This window comes from Zea mays, chromosome 9 (assembly GCF_902167145.1).
Source record: "Zea mays cultivar B73 chromosome 9, Zm-B73-REFERENCE-NAM-5.0, whole genome shotgun sequence".
In the NCBI taxonomy this organism is placed as follows: Eukaryota; Viridiplantae; Streptophyta; class Magnoliopsida; order Poales; family Poaceae; genus Zea; species Zea mays.
Genome location: NC_050104.1, coordinates 27,586,155 through 27,601,410, shown reverse-complemented (window position 1 = coordinate 27,601,410; position 15,256 = coordinate 27,586,155). Strand labels below are relative to the sequence as shown.

General features: G+C 46.2%; 3 protein-coding genes across 6 annotated transcripts; 1 reads left to right on the top strand and 2 right to left on the bottom strand.

Annotated features, from left to right (window-relative positions):
* Positions 1-4,466: 4,466 nt before the first annotated feature.
* Positions 4,467-5,332, top strand: LOC103644543 (uncharacterized). The gene is made up of 3 exons (XM_020544295.3): positions 4,467-4,643; positions 4,718-4,910; positions 4,995-5,332. Exons 1-3 carry the CDS (start codon positions 4,531-4,533, stop codon positions 5,289-5,291), a joined length of 603 nt encoding a protein of 200 aa, XP_020399884.1. The 5' UTR covers positions 4,467-4,530; the 3' UTR covers positions 5,292-5,332.
* A 1,289-nt stretch (positions 5,333-6,621) lies between these two features.
* Positions 6,622-9,151, bottom strand: LOC103644544 (serine/threonine-protein phosphatase 7 long form homolog). 2 transcript variants are annotated; one of them, XM_020544415.1, is made up of 7 exons: positions 9,096-9,151; positions 8,231-8,746; positions 7,967-8,153; positions 7,676-7,884; positions 7,291-7,585; positions 7,138-7,221; positions 6,622-7,061 (listed from the first exon to the last, which is right to left on the bottom strand). In XM_020544415.1, the coding sequence occupies exons 2-7, from the start codon at positions 8,719-8,721 to the stop codon at positions 6,783-6,785; spliced, it is 1,545 nt and encodes a 514-aa protein (XP_020400004.1). In that variant the 5' UTR covers positions 8,722-8,746; positions 9,096-9,151; the 3' UTR covers positions 6,622-6,782. The 2 variants fall into 2 exon arrangements, with proteins under 2 accessions (XP_020400004.1, XP_020400006.1); XM_020544417.2 differs by lacking the exon at positions 9,096-9,151 and having other exon boundaries at positions 8,231-9,067.
* Positions 9,152-11,421: 2,270 nt separating this feature from the next.
* LOC100280349 (uncharacterized) lies at positions 11,422-13,501 on the bottom strand. 3 transcript variants are annotated; one of them, XM_023300979.2, is made up of 7 exons: positions 13,349-13,501; positions 13,125-13,260; positions 12,752-12,991; positions 12,481-12,547; positions 12,177-12,385; positions 11,940-12,086; positions 11,422-11,753 (listed from the first exon to the last, which is right to left on the bottom strand). In XM_023300979.2, exons 3-7 carry the CDS (start codon positions 12,953-12,955, stop codon positions 11,631-11,633), a joined length of 750 nt encoding a protein of 249 aa, XP_023156747.1. In that variant the 5' UTR covers positions 12,956-12,991; positions 13,125-13,260; positions 13,349-13,501; the 3' UTR covers positions 11,422-11,630. The 3 variants fall into 3 exon arrangements, with proteins under 3 accessions (XP_023156747.1, XP_035818119.1, NP_001338762.1); XM_035962226.1 differs by lacking the exon at positions 13,349-13,501 and having other exon boundaries at positions 12,752-13,012; positions 13,125-13,340; NM_001351833.1 differs by lacking the exon at positions 13,349-13,501 and having other exon boundaries at positions 11,464-11,753; positions 13,125-13,336.
* Between the last annotated feature and the right edge of the window lie 1,755 nt (positions 13,502-15,256).

The following is a 15,256-nucleotide window of genomic DNA, read 5'->3' as shown; positions in this document are numbered from 1 at the left end:
AGGTGCCTTCGGTTGTCCCTTTGCTCCTTTGTTGAATCCAATATTTGATCTTTTTATTGGCTAAGTGTGAACCTGTTACACCTGTATAACTTATACACTAGAGCAAACTAGTTAGTCCAATTATTTGTGTTGGGCAATTCAACCACCAAAATTATTTAGGAACTAGGTGTAAGCCTAATTCCCTTTCACTAACTCAGGCTACGAGGAACAAGACCGGCGTCCCATCTGGCTCACTCCGCCAGACAAGTAATTATGGCGCCCCGCACGCTCTATGACGACGGCGGCTCTCAGCCCCCTTACGGAAGTAAGAGGACGTCAGCAAGGACTCGACAGCCCCGACAGCTGTCCTTCCGCCAGGCTCCAGTGCTCCTCCGACGGCCACGACACCACACGAACCGGGTGCCAAGACCTCTCCGGCTGCCACGATGGCATGTACTTAGGGCGCTAGCTCTCCTCCGCTAGACACGTTAGCACACTGCTACACCCCCCGTTGTACACCTGGATCCTCTCCTTGCGCCTATAAAAGGAAGGACCAGGGCCCTCTTACAAAAGGTTGGCCGCGCGGGGAAAGGACGGGACAGGCGCTCGCGTGAGGCCGCTCGCTCCCTCCCGTGTGGACGCTTGTAACCCCCTACTGCAAGCGCACCCGACCTAGGCGCGGGACAAACACGAAGGCCGCGGGATTTCCACCTCTCACGCCCGTCTCCTCTCCGGCTGCCTTCCCCCCTTCGCGCTCCATCTCGCGTCGACCCATCTGGGCTGGGGCACGCGGCGACAGTTTACTCGTCGGCCCAGGGACCCCCCGGTCTCGAAACGCCGACACTTTCAAAATTTCAGGTTTCGCCTATTCACCCCCCTCTAGGCAAATTTCACTAATGATATATATCTAAAGTTACAATCTTTAAATGGTATAGAACTAATTATTTCTATTATTTTATAATTTGGATGCTTGCGTCGTCTCCACACCATTTCCCTCATTTCTAGTCTTATTTATACATTTTATTATATTATACTATATCTTCTAAATAATATTCTCTATACATGTTGTTTCTAACCCTCCTACCTATTCAGTTTAATCTTTACGCTATAACTCAGTTATTTGTTATTATTATGTCTGTTTTTTAAGTTTTAAAAATCACACAATATTTATATTATCATAATACACATCGCTGATTATTGACCTTAATAGGTTAATTTTATAAATAAACACATTAATTAACAAATAGTGAAAGATTAGGGCTCCTAACATCTATGGGGGATTCCTCTCTCTCCCCAAACATGGTGACGCGTGTCAGCGTGTGGGGGTGTTGGAGCGTCCGCACCTTCACCTGTACACGCGAGCGGGTGTGGGTGTAGCTCCTCATGTCGTTGTTAGAAGTCGCCTCAATGTCACCCGCAATTAGGGATGGCAATGAACTCTAAATTTTACACTATAAAATTTGAGTATCGAGCTCTATTGCTATTCATTTTTGAACCGAAATCTATTAAGAACCCTAATCTATTGTGAATAAGCATTTGGATCGTGATCCATTACCACTCCTACCTGCAGCTACTCCCGCGTCTGTCTTTTTGTACTGGCTAACGAGGAGGGGAGGCAGGGCCTCATGAGTAAGGCGGGATCCAACGACGCGATCGCTGACGTCGCACAAACATTAATCGGCAAAGGAAAGCTTACGTAACAAACCCGATGAAAAATGAAATTTAACCTAGAGCACATGTAGCATACTCTTCATCATCAATCCAAGCAGTGCACACGACACAGTGACCTTGAGTCTGACGATACGAGAAAACAATGTTGCCGAAAAACGTCATGACACAGTGCTCACGACACGAAAAGACAACTCTAATGGACATGACAAGGTGCTCTTCAATTATAACTCTGCATCACCCGATAGTGTCAAACCACCATGCCATATTGGCCACGATAAAGCAAGAGCGTAATGCAAGGGTAAGGAGCCGACGAGAAGTACTATCTCTCTTGCTGAGAAGAGGGGCATGACAAAGAAGCTCTGCATGGAGATATGTAGGGCAAGGTCAGGCCTTGCCCCCCCCCCCCCTCCCCCAACCCTCTAGCATTGCTTATATACATACAATATAAAGCATAGAATTTTCTTTGGTCAAAATAAATTTCTCTATTCAAGTAAAAATTTGTCGCATTATTGAAACATCAAATTTGTCTCTAATAATAGAATTGATGAATTTTAGTGTAAAGTTATCACAGAATAGTTGATATGTGCGTGACAGATTTGATGTTTCACCTTGAGTATACAACCATCTAGAGTCAAAATACATTACGCTCTTTTGTTGATTTGACAAAAAAAACTTATCAAATTATGTAAATTAATATACACATGTTTATATATTTTACGATATGTTTTTCACCATATAGTGCTCGGTTCCTTCCTCCTATGTTGTAATCCTGGCTCCCTCTAATATGTGGTACACCCTCCGTCAAGCTCTAATATGTGGTACAACTGTCTTTCTCATTCCCCCCCTTCCCGCAATTCCCATTCCCACGTGCATCCCACGCCTAGCTAAAATTAAATTAAAAAACACAAATGTGGCTTCAATGGGATTCAAACCTGCGACCTCTCAAGCAAATGTGCTCGTAGCTACCACTACACCACATGTGTGTTTATGTCAATATTTGTTACAGTAAAAATATATACTACATCTCTTCCAAAGCCCACCTGCTACCTTTGCACAATGTGTAGTAGTAGATAATTATCAACGAGATTCCTGAATTATATTTTTGGATGGAGTAAGTAGTATTTAAAAAAGAGCCTTGCATGCAATTTCTTTTGTTTGAATAATGTTTTCAACTTAAATTCTTTTTTATATGTGTGACATTTATTCTCCGTAATATTTTTCCATGGCTCTGACTTGTGAGTCATTTTCATAAACCAACGCCAAAGATAAATCCATGTTTCTTACTTGGAAACCTCGAACAAACACCACTGGCAGGAGGCGCTCGCGTTGGCATCGCTCATCGACGACGAAAAGAAGCTTGGCGACTGCCAGTTCGACCTCTGGAAGCAGTACTACATGGCCGCATGCGTCGCTGTGTTCGGCAAGCTTCGGTGCAGCCGTCGCTTGGACGCGGTCCAGAGCGGCTGCACCGCGCTGTCCATATTCAAATAGGGGGACCTCATGGTCGTCGCCAATGCCGGCGACTCTCGGGTTGTTCTGGGCACCGCATCCGACAACGGCGCCGTCACACCGTCCAGCTCATCATCCACCTGAAGCTCAACCTCCCACGTAAGTCACTACTGACCGGCCATGAATTCTTGTGCGTTGGGACGACGGTCGTTGCTGACGTTGTGTGAGTGTCCTCAAACAAGATTTATGTAAAGTAGCACATCCGGTGGTGCAACGGCTAGGTGTACTACCTCGCTGATGAGCTCAGGGTGCACTTCGTTTGGCAGCCCAAACAAGAGTCATCGGTACTCGTCATGTCGTGCGCGTTCGACGACTACTATATCAAGGACTATGGCGTCATCTTGGCACCAGAGGTGACGTAGAGGAGGACCGACAACAATGATCACTCGCCATCATCGGGGTAGCTTTTGTGCCGGCCTGCCTTTAATTCTCTTCGCAAACACATACACTTGCTTTTTTTTGTTTAAGCAAGCGTGTATGGTGGTACGTACATGATGACTGACAATGTACGAGGGAATTTCTACCGACAGGTGTGACACGTGCTCTTAAATGATAAGACCATGCAAATCGTGACATATATCGAAGTCTGCATGATACTGATGGTTGCAATGGAGTAGTGAAATAACTAAATTAAAATAACAAAATTTATGTATGACTAGAATTACAAATGGATTATAAAATATTTTTTATAACAATATAAGACACATTTTGTATATAAGTTATTATATTATTATATGTTCCCGTTGCAACGCATGTGTGCTCAGCTAGTTATTAGTGATATAGCATAGCTACAGCACATGACCGAGAGGCGTGCTCTCGTCGTACACCAAACCAACTGTTATGTGGCTCGGGGCATCTGTGTCTGCAGGGCAGGGCAAGGCAACGGGAAGCCTAGATAGATAGATAGGTGCTATGATTTGCCCAGCTAGAAAACTGGAAACATAGATAGATAGATACAGATACTCCTCCTTGTGATGTCCAAGTTGCTGCTGCTGCAGGAGGGGAAAGGCTGGATATGTGGTTGTGGGGGCAGCACAGGGCATCTTACATCACCAGCAGCACGTACCTCTCCATCCCTTGCATGTCCTTGGGACCATCTGGGGTCAAAAACCCCAACTTTTTTGCAATTTGGCCCTTTTCGAGTTTTTTTCCCACATTTATGCCCCTGGCAGTTTCATTTCAAAAAATGGACCCTTAGCTCGGCGCCGTCATCATTGGCGCCGAGCTTGTGTGTGCCGGCGCCAATACTATTGGCGCTTATACGTTAGACGCCGGTGTGATCTGGATTGACGTGGCACGTACCTCGGCGCCATAGATCTTGGCGCCGAGGTAGGCGCCCGGTCAACGACGCCTACCTCGGCGCCAAGATCTATGGCGCCGAGGTACGTTCCTATAAATAGTACCCTACGTCTGGCTTGTTGCTGTGCTCATTTCAATTCTTCTAAACTAGAGATGTCTAGGCGTGGTAAATATGCTAAACAAAGGTAAGTTTTGGATCTGCCTCTTATTTTGTGAGTCTATTATATTTCTGATTGTTATAGAGTTTATGGAAATTTAGGAAGGGTCCTTTGACCGGAACTGCCTTCGACCCGCTGCCTTTGCCAAGTGGTGTTCCAGTGCCTATGTGTTTTTGTGGTGATCCTTGTAAGGTCGATAAGTCTGAAGATCATGACACCTATCGACAGAGGTATTGGATGTGTGCTAACTTTGCATTTGAGCCAACTGTTGTTCAACGTCGGATGAATTTAATGGTGAGAATAGTCTTGTAATATGTTTACATTTGTGAATGTTTTTGTAAATGTTTTTTTGCGTACTAATAATTGCACATTTTGTAGACTCCTCCACCGCTATGTGATTTTGAGCAGTGGATTGACACCGAAATATCAGAGAAAGATAAGAAGTGGCTGGAGAATCTTCAAAAGTGGGATGCAGAGGACAAAGAGAGGATGAAAAAAAGACGAGAGGAGCTTGCTGCCGAGCAACAACGTGAAGACGAAGAGAAAATGAGGCGTGTTGCTGAATGCAGGGAAGATAAGGAGAAGAAGCTTGAGCGTGCACGTCGTGCAAAGGAAGCAATGGAGGAGAACCCTGATGCATTTCGCAAAGGCAAATGGCCCCATTGTACTCAGTAGTATTGCTGTTTTATTTGAAGTTAGGTAATAATGAACTTATTATTCGGTAATATGTATTGTCGAACAATGATATTTCGTAATGAATTACCTGCAAATTGATGAAAAATTACATAAATACATAATTGATGAAAAGTAGATTTAAATCAATTCTTGAAGGCGACTTGAAGCAATTGAAATAGATAACCAACACGCTAAAAGCAATTGATACATAAGAGTTTTCTAGTAGTGCTCCCACATTCCAAATTGAGTTGACCCTTCCCCATAGTATCCTCCCATTGTTGGTGTCTGCTGTGGGTGCGGTGGAGACGACGGAGGACCAACATTCTTGTTGTGACAAGGGCAGCAACAATATGGATCTGGGCATACTTGCACCTGTGAAGCACCACCATTGTTTGTGTCTCTTTCTTCCTCATCATTTTTGTTGCTTACTTCTCTCTCTAGATCAAATATCCTATTTTGTAGGTAGGATATGTATTCCGCATGAGGAAAAATTGGACGAGGATCTACCCAACGAGTGAACCCACAATTCTCCTTGACCAATGAATGCTGCATAAATGTTTATAGTTAGTTTCACTGAACAACAAAAGTATTTAGAAAAAAGGACTAGAAATTAATTTGTACATATGCATAAGGACATCTGAAGAAACGCCGGCCTCCATCAATTCCACCCTCAACGAACATCTGCACCAAGCAATCCTCGCCATGCATGCACTTCGGCCAATCTTCTCTCCTATTATCGTAGGACCTAAGTCTAACCTCTTTGTTGAAATCTTTTTTACTTTGAACTGGAAAGTTAAAAACCGCCTCTTCAAAAAAATCTGGACCAAGAGGGCCATCAAAAGACATTGGAGTTAACTTCCCTCCATCCTTTCGTCTCTCATTTACCGCACCCTTGCCCCTAGAAGACCCTGAAGCCATTCTATTGCACAATGAAGCAAATGTACAAAGGATCGTGTATATATAGGCTAAAGGATAGATAGTGTAATAGATTATAAACATCAGATATGTACAAAAACTCTGAAAAGGCTATGTTCTAGTTCTGAAAAGGCTACATGTCCTACGCTATGTTCTTTTTCTGAAAAGGCTATATATACAATCCTGAAAAGGCTATTTTTACACTCTGAAAAGGCTATATAAGCACTCCTGAAAAGGCTACGAAATGGATCTGAAAAGTATAGATGCTAGTCCTAAAATTAATGCTTCTGAAAAGGCTATGTAATAGTTATGTAAAGGCTACATGACATAACCAACAATTTCACAAAATTTCGGCAGAGTTTTCTCTGTTTTTTGTCAATCCAAGACATACTCATAGATAAGCATAACATACAAGTGCATACAATTGTAAACAATTCCAAGCAAGCTCATAAAAGTCTAAACAAGTTCATTACAAGTCCATTAAAATGTCATACAAGCCCGTAGAGGCCAAATGAGTCCATTACAAGTCTATATAATTCATACGTTACATAACAAGTCCATAGAGTCCAAACCAATTCAACGTCTCCTAGTCTTACCCTTGCCTAAAGCGTCGGTGCCTGGAGTGTAACGTTGTGGAGAGCGGTGTCGCCTACGATCCTGTGGTTGTAATGGCTGTGTCGAAGGAGCCCCCTCAAGCTGTGAAGGTCCTATCTCGTCGTGATCGTAGTCGAAGCCAGCACCAAGACCTGTGGAGGGCGTTGCTGTGTCGGTACACGATGGTACATGGACGTCATGTGCAACAGTAGTCCTGCAGCCACAGCGAGCAGCAGCTCCACGTAGGCGCCTAGATAAACGCTGCATGCCAAAGACATATTAGTTTACAACATATTCATAACACGCTAAAGGCTATAAACGATGCATGTGGGCTTACCTGCAAGAAGCTGCGCATGCTGCTGTCGCCCGTAGTCAAAAGTTGGCGATCAATGTCCTCTACCGACCGTCGCAATGTGTTACCCTGTACAACACAATTTGCATCACACATACTATTTATACATGTCGAGTATTAAAATCGAGTAAAACTTACCACTCGATCTAATATGGGTGCCGCCTCCACTTGGGTTCCCAGTCTAGTGGTCAGGTCATACTCCGTTTCTTCATCGTCTGAAGAATCAATGTCGGCGTAGTCTTCCGCTGTCCACTGCTGGCGAAGCTTACAACGAGTCGCACCCTGGTACCAAGCTTGGTACCGCCTGTAATCACTATTGTTGTGCAACTCATCGTTGGAATATACATTCTCAGCACCCGATTCCCAATCATTTACTAATATCAGATGATGTTGACGAAAGTCCGTTATCTTCTTTTGCTTCCGCCGGTCAAATCTACACACAAATCATATCATATAAATAACACAAAGTTAAGAATGATTGATGTTATAAATTGCAAACTGGATTTATAGATTGCGAACTTACTTGTGTAGCTCCTTTGAAGTAGGAACATCTTCAACCGGCCATAGCTGGTTCCTACCAAACTGTCTCTGAACCCTGTGAGGTAGGTGCCACTCAACACACCAGAAACAGACCAAAGGACATTGCATCATATAGAGTTCATCTTCACTGCTGCATACTACACTAAAGATCATCCCAGCATACTCAGGTGCGTTGTATGGCTGCCATGTGACCTAAAACAAAAATGAAGCAATCTATGTTAAGTATAATAAAACAAATTTCATAACGATAAGTTTTTCATTGTTGAGTACTTACGCTAGAGGCAGAAAGGGTGTCAAACTCGTTAACATACTCCATGTATGCCCTCTTAGCTCTCGCAAAAGGAGCTGCCACTTGGTCCCAAATATAAGCATACGTCGGTCGAAGACGATCATTTCCATGAATCATCCATGGCCAGGGTCTAGGCTGGAAAACACGTGGTCGACCAACTGGTATGCGAAACCTGCAAAATGAAATTTATGTTAGTAAGTAATATAGCCTTATTAAATAAAATTTTGAAGACTTCGGTCCAAGACGTACCACATCCATATCTGCAGGAGGTAGACGCAACCGCCTATAGACGAAGAGGAGGACGTACGACGGCAAGCTTCACAAAGCTGCCGGTACAAAAAAGAAAGCACAGCGGAGCCCCAACTGTACTGTCCAGCTGTATCCCAGTCGGTTAGACATGGGATGTACATCCAGGACGCGCAGTCTCCTGTGGCGTCTGGGAAGAGGACACAACCAAACATGTGCAAGATCCAAGCTCGACAATAGAACTGGACTGTAGCCTCATCAGCATCAGCAGGGCACACACCAAAAGACTGACGGAGCCATGTGATGCCTACTCCAGCAGTCCGTTCAACGCCCTCAGCAGGAAGCTCCCTACCAAGAAAGGCCTCAACTCTAGCCCTCCATCCGTCAGAGTCACATTGGCCTGTCACTGCTCTGCCACCAACATTGAGTCCAAGTATCTTCTGTGCATCCTCTAATGTGACTGTCATACGGATCTTGTTCCACATTGCCTCCATGATATAAGCTCAAAAAATTGTCCATCTATTTGAAACACCAATTAAACATTCAATATAAAATGTGGATGGTTATTACCTAACCACAACACACTAATTACTAGCTACATAACTATAAATATAACCACAACCCACTAATAGACTAACCACCTTATAAATTACTCATATATAATAATTGAAAATTTTGACAGCACCTCCCCTACACGGGGAGGATAAAAAACATGCACATTTGACTCACTTTCATAATATTCATTCAAATTTGCATTTATCACAATAACTCATATTCATCACATTCAAAAAACAACTAATTATAGCAAAACAATCTAACATATTTAACACTAAATGCTACACAATAACAAAAATAATCAAAAATTTACCTTAACGGTCGGGGTCGGGGTCGGGGTTGGACGACGACGACGCGGGCGGGGAGCGGGCTCCGGGGCGGGGCGGCGTGTCGCCGGCCGGTGTATGGGCGCGGGCGGGGAGCGGGCTCCGGGGCGGGGCGCGTGTCGCCGGCTTGGTGCGCCGGCGGGGATGGGGCGCGGCCGGGGCTCGACGTTGGGGCGGCGGCCTTGGCGGTGTGGGCCGGCGGCCTTGGCTGGAAGGGGGCGGGGCGCTTGCCGGGGGAGGGGCGGGGCGGGACGGCGCGCCGGCGTCGAGCAGGGGGCGGCGCGGGCGGCCTCCGGTGGTCGCGGCCGCCGTGGAGCAGGGGCGGCGCGGACGGGCTCCGGTGGGCGCGACCACCGTGGAGCAGGGGCGGCGCGCAAACTCCGGTTGGCGCGGGCGTCGGCGAGCGTCGGCGGCGCGAGGGGCAGAGGGATAGAAGGCCGACGGCGCGGTTTGAAAATTTTGGTTGAAACTCGGGCGGCTCAGAATATAAGGGGTCGGCGCCATAGATCTTGGCGCCGACCCCTTGGTACGAATTTTGCAGACGCGGGGGCGGCGGCGCAGATGCCAGGAGGTCGGCGCCAAGATCTATGGCGCCGACCCCCTGACACGTCGGCTGCCAGGTCAGATTGTCCGGCGTCAATAGTATTGGCGCCGGCACACACAAGCTCGGCGCCAATGATGACGGCGCCGAGCTAAGGGTCCATTTTTTGAAATGAAACTGCCAGGGGCATAAATGTGGGAAAAAAACTCGAAAAGGGCCAAATTGCAAAAAAGTTGGTCAAAAACCCAGCCATGCCAGCCACACGGGCAGGGGCGGCCTCCGAGCTCCCAAACACAGCACGGGCTGAGCGCAGGCAGCAATAATAATCAGCAGGTAAACAATGATCAGCAGCACCAGCGCTGCTGGCTGTTTCCCCCACACAAGATCCCGTTGCATCTCCCGACTACACATGACCGGAGAAGTGCTGCCATCCATCAACCATTAAGACGAGATAGGTATGTATGTCAGAAGAAAATGATCTCCAAAATCAGAATGGCAAGGACAGTGGCACACATCACCCTTTCTTCTCCTGCTTCCTCTCAGCCTGCACAACACATTAGACTGCAAGCTTCAGGTACCGATGCATACAGCTAGCTTTCTTTATTTTAAGAAACACGACTGGGTACATAATGCATACAGCTACCTGTGACATATGAGAGGGGGGAGAGAGAGAGAGAGAGAGCATAAAGGCACAAGACAGTGCCTGCTGTAAGCAGTAAACTCAAGGGTTGGACAAAGATTTTACTGCCCCAGTCGCTTTTCTTAAGTTTTGACACCTGAAAGTCAAGAGAGCATAAAGTTTTGACACCTGAAACCCAGACGCAAGATAGTTGCTTTTCTTAATACTGTGTGGCGGTCTTTCTTCTACCGTCCGAGTTTTTATATTTGACATAAGTTACTATAGGCACTCCTCATGCTATATGCAGAGATAAAAAGAACCACCACAATCAGGTATGCAGCATGTAAAAGGTATTCGCCAACAAAAGCATGTCACTCAGGGTTGGGCAAGCATTTGATCTGCATCTAATTATCTGATGACAACAGAAAGGGAACCTCTTTTTGTTGCCGAAGCTCCTTTGAATATGATGACTGCTTTTTCCAGAACCCCAATGATAGGTTTTGCAGGTCCATAGCAAGAGAACACTGCACATAACAGCCAAGTATTTTGTCTGTCAAACAGGGGGGACGAACAAAGTACACTCGTTAACTTGTAACTACCAACGATGAATAAGGTCCTATTGTCACCTGGACATTCTTTCGAAAATTTGAATCCTCTGATGGATCTTCCATGGATAGCTTCTGCGGCCTCTTCTCAGACCTCTTCAGCAAGTTTGTTATCTCATGTGTGAGAACCTCAATCACTCGCTGGTTGCCTCTGCAATCACCAAAGGATGGCATCAAGGCTTTGGCATGTTCAGTGTGGTTCATCAGATGTGTTTGATCCTCCTGTTGAAGGACATGCTGCAAACTACAGTGTGAAGGGGTATCTCAGTTGGTCATACTGGGTGCAATGGGCAGAATGGAAGTAGCGCTGTCGCCAATATTGCAAGACCAAACATAGAGCATGTTAATGGTACCATGAGCCAAAATATCGGTGGAGGTGGCATTGTAAGTGGGAGTGGCAATGACATGTATCAGAATCGGTTCTCCCAATGAGCAGCTGCATTGAACAAATTCAGATTGGGGGCGGAAAGATCATGTTTCCAAATGAAAACAAGTTGGGGTTTGCATTCCCTGTTTCCTTGAAAAAGAAATGTGACTGTTGCGTGAGATGCAAAATAGGTCTCTTGTGCGAGATCAAGCTCAATGAACTTGGCTGTGGCGAACACTTTGTAAGCTATGTTGACTTGAACACAAACAAAATTGTGAAATGAAGGATTGGACAAAACTTTACTGTGCTTAGCACAAGGTACACGAAGAATAGCAGCACTGGTTATCAGTTATCACAACCAGAGTTGTTTCTACTGTATACAAGTATTCCCTAATGTCTACTCCCTGGATAGAAGAAGTCAGCACCGTTTTCTTTCACTTTGAAATGGAAGTTCCAAACTTTCTGTGCTTTTGCCCTTTGCTCGCTGAATGTACCCTTGTTCACAACCGCCAGCTGCAGAAACATTTCAACCGCTTCAGAATAAAAAGATTTGTCTCAGGGCAAAATGGAAGACGTTAAACATGAAGATAAGATCAAGTAATGCAAATTCATCAACCTACCAGGTCAACGAAAAGAAACCAACTAAGCCATCATGTTACATCTCAAACTTAAACAAATATGTAGGATCCGGAGCCTAACCTGTCCATGAACATCAGCAGCCAAACCAGTGCTTAAAGGTGCTGCTTTAATCACAAGATCCGCAATGTAGCGCAGATGTAAAAGGAGACCCATGTTCTCCTCATTTGCGTATATATCCTCGTGAATGAGGATCACTAGCTTGCAATTCTGTCAGGACATGAATAAAGTGTAAAAGACATGACCATGACTTAGCCATCAGCAGTAGTTACTGTAATGTTTGATTGGTCAATAATTTACCATCTCAGACGTGAGTGTGAAACAATAGTGCAAGAAATCCAGCACATCGCTTACAGAACCAAGGGCCACGACTTCCAACAGGGAAGCGTCGTCTATAACGATGGTGAACTGGCCTTCATTTTCTCCAGCCCTGTTTGCCTCCACCAGTCTTTGAATTTCATTGTACAATAGAGCAAAGCTATCAGCAATGGTGCCTTCCCTTGCTCCACCTGCAGGTAAAGAAACGTACTGAATGGCACCTCCCTAACTAGGAATCGCCCAACATTATCTGAAAAATGCACACTGCAATAAAATGACGGCTTGCCTGGGAATCCTAGCAATTCAAAGAAATGAAGCCTCTCATTCCTCCTATGCAGGGAAAGGTTACAGCCCTGGCAAATTCCCGAAGACCAAAAAAGATGGATATAAATGCAAATGTGTAGATTTTGACTAGAGCAATCCGGTATGCATTTTCCAGTATGCACGCTGTTGTAACAGTGAAGCTAACATAGGCAGCCCGGCATGAAGCCGGTAAGCACAAAACGTGTTTGACGAAATGCCGGTGAGGTGAAGAGGGGGCGGGGGGCGAGCGGTACCATCTTGCGCAGGACGCGATCGTAATGGGAGAAGGGCTGCGCGAGGGCGAGGAAGGCAGCGGAGCCGCAGCCGGCGAGCGCGCGCTTGAGGAGGAGGTGGAGGACGAAGGCCCCCGGTGCTTCCACGCAATCCTCTACCACCACGACCTGCGCCGCAGATCCCATCGCCTCGCACAGGAGGTCTTCCGCTCCGTGCTCCTCCATGGTCCCCTAGCAAACACCTTTCACCGGAGAAGCAAACTTCCACCGAGAAGCAAACACCTCCGTCAGGTTAGGGTTTGAAGTGCGTGAGCCGTGAGCGTGATTAATCTTTTCAAATCCTGTCCAAAACTCTAAATTGAAACACTAATTTATCCGAGCCTGTTTAATTTACCATAGAAGACTCGGCGCTCGGCGGCGGCTCGGCTGCTCGGCGGTGGCTCGGCTGCTCGGCGACTTGCTGCTCGCTGCACCGTATTCTAAGGACGTCTGGTGGATGCCGGAAGCCGGAGCTCGGATGGCCTGCAGCCCTACACGAGCACGGCTGGAGCTTCAAGCTTGGCGGCTAGGGTTACAAACTTGGAGACAAGAGAGAGTGAGAGAGAGAGACCGACTGACCGCGCGAGACTCAGAGGGCGAGAGGTATAGAGCCGTACGTAGGCTGTTCGCTTGGAGCTGGCCTGAGTCCTGGGCCGCTTGGCGCCTTGCTAGTTGCTGCTGACGCGTTGATGGCTGACCCCGCGAAGTAGTGATTCAGTGAACAAGTAGAAACCCCAAGGAGGCTGGACGCTAGCCGTTGGGATCTAGGATGCGTCCACTGTTTGGGTCCACATGTCATATGTCCATCGGGTGACGAATATGGATAGCCGATATCCATACCTGCGAAATTATTACATGTGGATATCATATAGTATCCATATCCGTACCCGCGGATATAAAACTCCATCATATCCACACCCAACGAGAATATTCGTACCCACTGCCATCTCTAAGCGTGACTCTGTGTGAGTGGGAGCGGTAGGGGCGGGGGACACCAATGCCAACTAGTAGTTGGGCCACGGGGAAGACGCAAGGTTGGGCTAGGCGGGGGGGAGGGCTGGCTGGTGGTGTGTGGTTCGCTATCAAGGAGTAAGTTTGTGAGATGGGCTGGACTAGTTGTCCAATGGGCTATCTAAGTGTAATGCTTGTTTGTTTGTTTTTTTTGCTTCATTTTCATTCATGAAGACAAAAGCTTCTTCCTAGACCTAGACGAGAGAGAGAGAGAGCTTCTGCAGGATCTATCCATATTGGCAAACTGTCGACTTTCCCCGTTTCCCGGTCTCTCATTCTCTGTCCAACTACCGTTTCTGTATGAATGGGAAACCGAAAAGAGAGTGTTGCAATATATTCCTTCCTGAGCAGTTCACAATGTGTCAGCATAGCACAGCCAGAAGGAAACAGATGGATTTGAATTGCTTTCAGGCTAAGAGAGCACATCGGTCTGGATTGCTTTCAAGCTTGCGCCGATCCCTGTAGCGCAAACCAATAATACATTTTGAGCAGCCATAGCACTTGTATGCAAATTACTCATCCGAAGAGCACCTAATATAATGCAGTTCACTCACTAATCCTAATAAAACATGACATCCTCACTCACACCAAGTCCGTTCCTACTTAGTCCTTGTTCGATTATTCCCACTGCACATGAATCGGATGGGATTGGAAAAAATTAAGAATAAGTTTGACTTGTTTGAGATTCAAACTCATCCAATCTCACTCAATCCATGTGTATTAGGAATAACCGAACAAGACCTTAACAGGCTAACAGCATCAGAAAAAACAACAATAGAGCGATGGGATCAAGAAGACCATGGCGCTGTCTCAAAGCAGCCGATGAGGACGGTGTAGCTCCCCATGGAGACGACGGTCCCGATGAAGAACATACCGAGGAACGCGGCGCCGGCAGCGCGCGACAGAAGGGTGAGCGCCGGCAGGACCATCATGAGCGCGTCCGGCTGCAGGCCGTGGACGATCCCGGTGGCAAACATGGCGAAGCTGACCTCCTTCTTGTCGGCTCCCCATGTTATTAGGTGCTTATTTTATATTACTGTTTAGCTTTTTATCCAATCTCTACCACTTATTAAGGCAGTAAGGGGTAGGTTGTCATACCGTGTTCTTCCATTCCCATTCCATGTTCTGTCTTTCCATTCCCTCTCCCTGCACAGTTGTCATTCTCATTTATTGTTCTGCCTTTCTCATTCTCCCCTCCCCGCACAGTCCATTCTCATGTTCTGTCAACGTACATCTCACGCCTAGCTAAAATTAAATTAAAAAAACACAAATGGCTTCAAGGGCATTTGAACCCACAACCCCTCAAGCAAATATGCTCGTAGCTACCACTATACCACATGTGTGTTTATATTTACGTCTATTACAGTAAAAACATCTATTACATCTCTCTCGAAGCCCACTTGCTACCCTTGCACAATGTGTAGTAGTTGAAAGTCGCCTAGAGGGGGTGAATAGGCAAATCTGAAATTTATAAAC

What these genes read in the sequence shown, in the direction of transcription:
- LOC100280349 (XM_023300979.2), bottom strand. Translation starts at nt 12,955, where the DNA reads ATGGAGGAGCACGGAGCGGAAGACCTCCTGTGCGAGGCGATGGGATCT. An exon ending in ATCGCGTCCTGCGCAAGATG is followed by an intron (nt 12,548 to 12,751) that starts GTACCGCTCGCC and finishes GGAATTTGCCAG; the next exon opens with GGCTGTAACCTTTCCCTGCA. An exon ending in TCACACTCACGTCTGAGATG is followed by an intron (nt 12,087 to 12,176) that starts GTAAATTATTGA and finishes ATGTCCTGACAG; the next exon opens with AATTGCAAGCTAGTGATCCT.
- LOC103644543 (XM_020544295.3), top strand. Translation starts at nt 4,531, where the DNA reads ATGGCGCCGAGGTACGTTCCTATAAATAGTACCCTACGTCTGGCTTGT. An exon ending in GGTAAATATGCTAAACAAAG is followed by an intron (nt 4,644 to 4,717) that starts GTAAGTTTTGGA and finishes ATGGAAATTTAG; the next exon opens with GAAGGGTCCTTTGACCGGAA. An exon ending in AACGTCGGATGAATTTAATG is followed by an intron (nt 4,911 to 4,994) that starts GTGAGAATAGTC and finishes CACATTTTGTAG; the next exon opens with ACTCCTCCACCGCTATGTGA.
- LOC103644544 (XM_020544415.1), bottom strand. Translation starts at nt 8,721, where the DNA reads ATGGAGGCAATGTGGAACAAGATCCGTATGACAGTCACATTAGAGGAT. An exon ending in ACTTCAAAGGAGCTACACAA is followed by an intron (nt 7,586 to 7,675) that starts GTAAGTTCGCAA and finishes ATTTGTGTGTAG; the next exon opens with ATTTGACCGGCGGAAGCAAA. An exon ending in GCATGCGCAGCTTCTTGCAG is followed by an intron (nt 7,062 to 7,137) that starts GTAAGCCCACAT and finishes TTTGGCATGCAG; the next exon opens with CGTTTATCTAGGCGCCTACG.